A 7,192-nucleotide genomic window follows, 5' to 3' on the forward strand; every position below is an offset into this window, starting at 1 on the left:
GCCGGGGCACAGGAGTCTCGGGGCTTGCCCCTTGCAGAGTTGTGGCTGTGCCAAGCAAAAGGCCAGTTCGTATTTCTGGGTCCTGGTTTGAAGTTGGTACCATGGGTGAACGGGTCACAGAGCGACTGCAGGCTGAACCCACTCTGTTCCCAGAACTAACAGCCAGGCTGAAGTCCCTCTACAACTGGAATAATGGTTGCAGTGAATTAGCAGGTAGATTTAACTCCCATCAACAGAACAGCTTCTTTACGTGTCGTTAATGGAACAAACATGAATGACGTGTCTTTCAAAACATCGAACACTTCAGGCCATTTCAAAGTGTAATTATTTTATAAATTCCTCCTCCTACTCTAAAACGAGAGAGGTAAAAGAACGCTGTTCTGTGGGAGAAACGTATGTGACAGCATCTCTGCTCGGAAAACTACAAACTGATGTCGAGGACGTACCACGGACAGTGATGATCCATTTTTAGCACACATCTGCAAAAGGACAAAGAAGAGAAAAGGGAGATTGGTTAATGGTAACCAGGTAATTCTCGCTAGATGACATATTTTCTAGCAACTTAACAGTGATTCAGGTGCAGGTGTGGAACTGCAGACACCTCAGGGCCACAAACAGCAGAAACGAAATGCTGATGCTGCCAACACGAACACGCGCTGTTGAGTGCAGCTAGAACAGCGGGACTGGGCTCCCCTTGGGTGTGAAGAGACAGGAAGGACCAGCCCCTTTGCATCGCTCAGGGGTGACTATATTCACTTCAGTGAAAAACAATCCAGTAACTTACATCGCACAAACGGAACAATGGTGACATCGGTCAGGTTTTATTAGCTGGCATCTGTCACAGAATCGAATCCCTGAAATTAAAGATCTATTAATACCAAATGCCAGAAAAGCGTTCTTTTGTCACGTGTTAATACTCTGCTCATTTCCTATCTATTCATGTTCCTTCCTCTATCGCTTCAAAGTTGAGTGTGTTTGCAGCTGACTTTTGCCGCCAGGTCACCCTCAGAGAAGCAATGCTCGTCATTGTGCCGGAGACTTGCAGATGCAGGGAACAATCCTCACTGCAAAGCACCCAACCCGCTTAAAAGCAGGAAAACAAAACCGTACACCCCTCCCTGGCTTCCACATGTCCTCAGACTTCACGTACATCCCGTTTTGGTTTGGACTGCCAGCATACGCTACTCAGCGTGCTTGGACAGATTCAGAGAAACAAAGCCCCCAGCTTCGCTGACCTCCACTCCCCGTTCTTGTGTACACCGGCAACTTCCTTGCAATTTCGGCGAGTATTTGCCTCTGCACCTCTGGCCTTTCTTCGTTTTCATAGCGTTCTTGGTCAGCGTAGGACATGTGGTACTAGAAGCAGAAGTCACAAGAGGAGCAGTTACCCACGGGTAGCAGAGTATCTCAAATACAGGCAAGTCGAGACACAATTTTACCTCCTGCTCCTTCTAATGAGGTTAATCTAATGAGAAAACATTTTCATTAAGAAGACAATGAGAGACAGCAAGTGCTGGACTGCCACAATACTACGTGATAATCAGTAAGTTAAATCAAGGATCACAAACCAACGTACTCAAATTGCTACTACTACTATCTTAGACTACTATTTTTCATGAGTAACACTACAGGACACTTGTGAGCAGGAACCTGTCACCAGCCATGGTTTTATGCTTCTAAAACTGGGATTAATTGTTATTTATAAATTTACATTCTTGTAATTAGGATCAGATTATAGCCATGTACCACACAAATATAATCCTCGTTCCACCGCTCCAAACACAGTGTTTGATTAGCATTTCATTGAGAGATAAAACAAAATGCAAAAAAATATCCACCAATACGAGCAAGATGAAAGAGTAAATATTTGGTAGAAAAAGAATTGAAACAAACATCTGCCTCTGACTGCCCTGTGCCCAAACAACTAAATCATACTCTTCTTCTAAAATAAGCCACCTATGTTAAAAAAAAGAAAAAACCCTCAAACCCTTAACTATTCATGAAACAATCTACTTTTGTCACGGTTACCGTAGCGTATCATTACATTCATCTTTCCTGATGCTGCTGACCAGGGAGTAGAAGGACTGGTGCTACTGGAGCTACACATACAGCCAGCACCAAATCCAAAGCCCTGCGCTGTGCACATGGCCGCAGTCCTCACTGCCACAGACCGGTGGCGGCAGAACCTCAGCGTATTTGAAAGGAAAACAATCCTTCTACTCCTCACTCGCAAGAAAGAGTCTGACAAATGAAGCAAACTGCACCGCTACAAAGAGCCTCACTCCAGCCGGGCAAGGGCTCCCAGCAGAGCAGGCAATGCTGGGCTCCTGTGGGACGCTGGATGTCCACGTACGCACCACAACAGTCTGGTTCAAGAGATCGAGACGCTCCACTACCATCACAAAAGCACCCGTTTCCACCTGCGCTGTGACATCTTCCAGCAGGAGTGAAAGCCAGAACGGGAGGTCCTCACTCAGGAGACTCCAGTGAGGATAGGAAGGAGCTCAGGACTTGGCTTGCAACGTGTGAAACGCTTCGAGATCAACACCGCTGTAAATACAGGAGCTGACAATCATCAATCCTATTCTCCTCAACAGGAACAATCCTATCGCTCCTGCAGCACCCGGAAGGACAGCTTTACAAGGTCACACCCTCTCGGATTTAAACCACGATCTTTGCGGACCTAAAGCATTCTCAGAACAGTACATTATTCAGTTTTTATGGACAACTCTAGGTCACCTTCCACCTCGTTAAGAAATGTGATCAGCTGTCCAGATCGACTAGACTGAAGGATCCGTGAGTTCTCTTCAGCACCCCTGCTGTCATTCTGCAATGAATGAAAAGTGCTAGGACTCTTACCTTTTTACCCGGCTGTACGGGGAGAGTGAAAATAGACTTCCAATACGTCCACACAAAGAGCACAAAGAGAATATGGAATATTACAAGATAGGCCACTGTAAAAAAAAAGAGAAAAAACAAAAAACAGAAGCAGAACAATGACTTTTTAACAGAAGTTTCATTCATTACGGGCATAATTCCTATTTCTCATAAGAATAACAAATTAAAAAAAGGAAAAAAGAAAGATTTTCAATACCAACCAGCATCACAATATGGCTAAACCTTATGGTCCAAGGATCAGTAGAAATTCAGAAATCTGTGGATGCAGTTAGGGGTTACCCATCTCACAATCATCCCCTTCTCCACCTGATCAAATTCCGTGGATGAGGAAGAACACAGCTGTAAGACTTCACCTGCAGGGCAGGTGACAACCCTGTACCACTGGGGAGGACAGGACACCACTGGGAGGGACAGGATTCCTGTCTCTCCCCACCGGGCACAGGCAAAGCAAAACCAGCTGGCACTGAGCCCCATAAAGGTTAATACTGCAGTACTGCGGCATCTCCAGGTTCTGGGTTCAGCCGGTACTAAATGCACTTGGAATCACAGAGCCGTCGTACCAGCGTACAGCCCGCTGGTGCAATGGATTCTTCACCACTCGCAAGAGCTACCACGTGAAATCCAGCAGGAGTCAGAGTAGCCTTATTTCAACACGCGCGCAGGACCGTTTTATTTAAACGCACCATTTAATCATCATCGTCACCTCATTTTCTGCATTTCATTTTAGCAAATTAAGATTGAAATAACTGCTGCTAGTGGAAAGAGAACTCGACACACTTCCTAAGTTCTCAGGCAAGACTAAGACTGTGTGAAAACATAATTAGCGCAAAGGCCAAACACAGCTTTAAGACTTTCTAATGAGATGGTGGATGGTCTGATGCACCTCACAAGAACGTGATGGACTGTGTGACTGATCTGTGAGCCAGTAACTCGTTATTATGCTTCTAAGTTTGTCTGAGATGTTATCCTCCTAACACGTGCAGGTGAAGCTCAATCATTCCTGAATTAACATGTAAGGAGATAAATGCTGCAACAGGTCTCATTTTGTCGACAAAGCAATAGAGCAGCGTGCTAGAGGAAGCTGACCTGGAGATGCACTAACAGATTAGGCAACTAGTAACCTTCTTCTGCTGAATAATCACCATCGTCATGCTCTCTACAGTTCCTCCGTAACACCTTCAAAGATCAAAACAGCTCCTAGTGAAAACGGAATTTACTTGTCACAGCAAACTGAAGGATCTGCTCTTCATAGAACAACTGTCAGCTGAAAACTGCTACACCTACTTCTCTCCTCCATAACCCTGGAATAAGAAATGAAGGTAATCTGGACTAGCCAAAGGCCTCCAAAGCACCTCCAGGACACAAGAGGAGGAATACTAAAACAGCCACCTACTCAGAACATGACCATGGCCTCCAGCAACGCACTGGTGGGAACAGTCGCATCACACGATGCTGCTGCTTTGCTCAACCCATTCGGTGACCTCACGATACAGGGTCAGAGCAGCGTCTGTCAGCCTCTGCTACCAAAGGAATCTGAGAAGTGTGCAAGCCCAGTAAGAACGAGACAGAAACCTTTGCTCTAACTCATCTGTGGTGGTCACTGAAAGTTCCTGGGTCATCACCCAGTACGAAACATGAAAAATAGCTTTCAGTGAAAGATCAAATACAACAGCGGGAAAAAATAGGTAGAAGAGAACAGAATGAGTCTTTTTTGTTTAGCCTGTCAAATCAGCTCTGAAACGGTAACACAGAAAGGGAGGAAAGGCACCTGGGGGCATACGGGCGGACACACACAGACCTTCCTCACAGAGCAAAAGGCATCAAAGCCTTTTCATGTTCTTCTGCTCATACTGCAACTAACCAGAGGCATTTGCCAACGCTCCCAAAAGTTAGAGCGTGCCTACCAACGCGCACTGTATGCTCCGTGAACGTGCGGTTACAGGAAGGAAACGCTAGAACAGTGACTAAGTTCAAAAAAGTATTTTTGATCTTTTCGCAGTAACATTTGTCAATCTTTTCCCGCAAGGACTGAGCGTCAAACAGTAAATTGATTGCACGTACCTTTTTCCACAGGGTTGCTCAGAGTCACTGAAAAAGAAGAAAACAAAGTGTCTACAAAGCAAACAGGATTCCCAGAAAGGTTTGTGACAAACCACATTTCTCTTTGAAATACAGTCGTTTTAGGTAAAAAAAAAAAAAAGTTCAAATTCACCAGACAGAGCACACAGTTCAGCATCAAACCGAAAGCTTCCACCACAATTCCTTGTTTACTCGCACAAATGACACCCACAACAAGATGCTCAATAACCGTCACTCATGCTCTATTTTCCCTTGTAGTAAAATAGATGTTGTTTATTTGTGGGTTGGCAATACAACAAAAACAATCTACTAGTAACAGTGACATGACAAGATCACCAGGGCTCCTCTAGCCGCTGTCCCAGCAGCATCTCTGGGTACATACTTCTGAGCGAGCACTTGTAGCCAGCTCTGCACCGCTCTCCAGGAGGTCCTGATCCTCCACGCTAAGCAACGCCCCAATGCATTTCTGCATCAGCATAAATAAAAAATTACAAACTCTCTCAGCTTTGGCCCCTCAGCAGCAAAGGAAACGCCGTAATGGCTCAGTCATGTTCATGCTCCCATCCAGTAGAGTTTTTACGACCTCTCCTTCCTTTAGCGCAATCGTGGGAGCAGTCCCTACTAACAGAACCCCTCCGAGCAACCAGCAAAGCGCGCATTGCTAACGGCTACTTCTGCTGACTGCGTTAGAATTCATCCGTTATTTTAACAGCCATCGCCCAAGCTTAGCAGAAAAGCTAAAGACATCTTTCTTGAGCTGGAAAGGGAGCAGTTCTGTGGTACCCTGATAGAATACTGCTTGGAGGACAGAGATCGCTCAGGGGAGGGGAGTCCCTTCTGTTGAGTCCATAGCCTTAAACCCAATAGTCACGACAGAAATGTGTTGCTCAGAGGGACAGAGGAATGAAAGGAAACTAGCGGCCATAGATGGTCTCCCAGAGGCACAGTAATCTTACAAAAATGAGATCGTGTTGTTGGAAGACTCAAAGATGTGGTGAGATCCTGCACATGCCAGCAGCGACCCCTTCAGTCCCTGTGAGCCTGTACAGGAAAAGGGGTGAAAGGGACCCTGCTCTTCAGGACTCACTCCGTCATCTCACTTGAATAATGAACTTGGGAAAGGTAAATCGGAGCAGGAATCGAGAGGACCTGCTTTCACCAACTGAAAACCATGCTGACAAACAATCTTGATCTGCCAGCTCTACAACAGCGTAGATGAAAAGAGACCAAGTATTCGCTGTGTCTCTGTGCACTCACTTTCAGACAAACAAGACTGTTGGGAAAGGTGCAGTTTCCCTTTGGCTTGCTGCAAATCAAACTACAAGGAGGACATCAGCTTTTCACAAAGAAGCGTGGCTCCCTCCTGAAGTACTCGTCGCACTCACAGCATGGCCTTTCGAAGGATTTTACTTGAGAAAAGAGCAAATTCCTAAATAAAGACCATATAAAAGATTTTATTACAGAACACTGGGTCATGGTTCTCACTGTGGCAGCAACCTCCAGCTAGAGATGAAATCAAAGCCTCCTCTGGAGTACGACTTGTTGGCCGCACCAGTCACCGGAATTTCAAAAGCCAGCGCGATACCTCTAGGACATCGCCCCCACACTTCTCTCAATCCTCAGCAGTTCTGCACAACTAAAGGTGAAAATGAAGAACCTCACCAGAACGTCTGCTATTTACTTGCAACAGCTGAAACAGCAATACAGAAGGAAGCCCGAAAAAAGAAACTGGCAAATAAAGCTTTGCTACATCAGAAATCTGGGAAAGAGAGAGAACAGCCTGAGAGCTGGTTTTCAAGTAACAGTTAACGTTCAAATCCTAAAATAATCAACGCAGTCACTTCAACTCCTGTATAGATAACCTCCTCCACGCGCAAATAAAATGCCTGAGAAAGATGAGCAAAAAACAGACGGGTGTGGGCAAAGGAAGGATTTTAAGCTGTGGTTCCAGGCAGCGAGATGAGCTCCTGCCAGCTGAACCGGCACCTGCAGAACGCCCCAACCCAAACCCCGCTTAAATCAGCAGGGTCTTTGCTAAGAGCTGCACTGAGGCTTGGTAACTATCGCTGAACTCGCACAGCACTGTCTACAAAGCGCATTTCAAAAGACTGACCGCATTTCAGGAAAAAACTCTTCATTTTTTGTCACGTAGTCTAATCTACATGCACCTTGGAGATACCATTCCATGCAAATTCTGGGAAGAAACAGCCCACAA

The 7,192-nt window shown here is 45.6% G+C and overlaps 1 protein-coding gene across 1 annotated transcript in view; it reads right to left on the reverse strand.

The window, feature by feature from the left end:
- ZDHHC15 (zinc finger, DHHC-type containing 15) overlaps positions 1–4,986 on the reverse strand; it is a gene marked incomplete at its 5' end in the record, with an annotated part of 10,493 nt that extends 5,507 nt beyond the window's left edge. Inside the window, 5 exons of the mRNA XM_010141546.1 lie at positions 447–479; positions 785–854; positions 1,236–1,356; positions 2,860–2,954; positions 4,960–4,986. Of these exons, the coding sequence (XP_010139848.1) occupies positions 447–479; positions 785–854; positions 1,236–1,356; positions 2,860–2,954; positions 4,960–4,986 (346 nt within the window). The remainder of the gene's footprint in view (positions 1–446; positions 480–784; positions 855–1,235; positions 1,357–2,859; positions 2,955–4,959) is intronic.
- Positions 4,987–7,192: the final 2,206 nt, after the last annotated feature.

This window comes from Buceros rhinoceros, unplaced genomic scaffold (genome assembly GCF_000710305.1).
Source record: "Buceros rhinoceros silvestris isolate BGI_N320 unplaced genomic scaffold, ASM71030v1 scaffold18808, whole genome shotgun sequence".
In the NCBI taxonomy this organism is placed as follows: Eukaryota; Metazoa; Chordata; class Aves; order Bucerotiformes; family Bucerotidae; genus Buceros; species Buceros rhinoceros.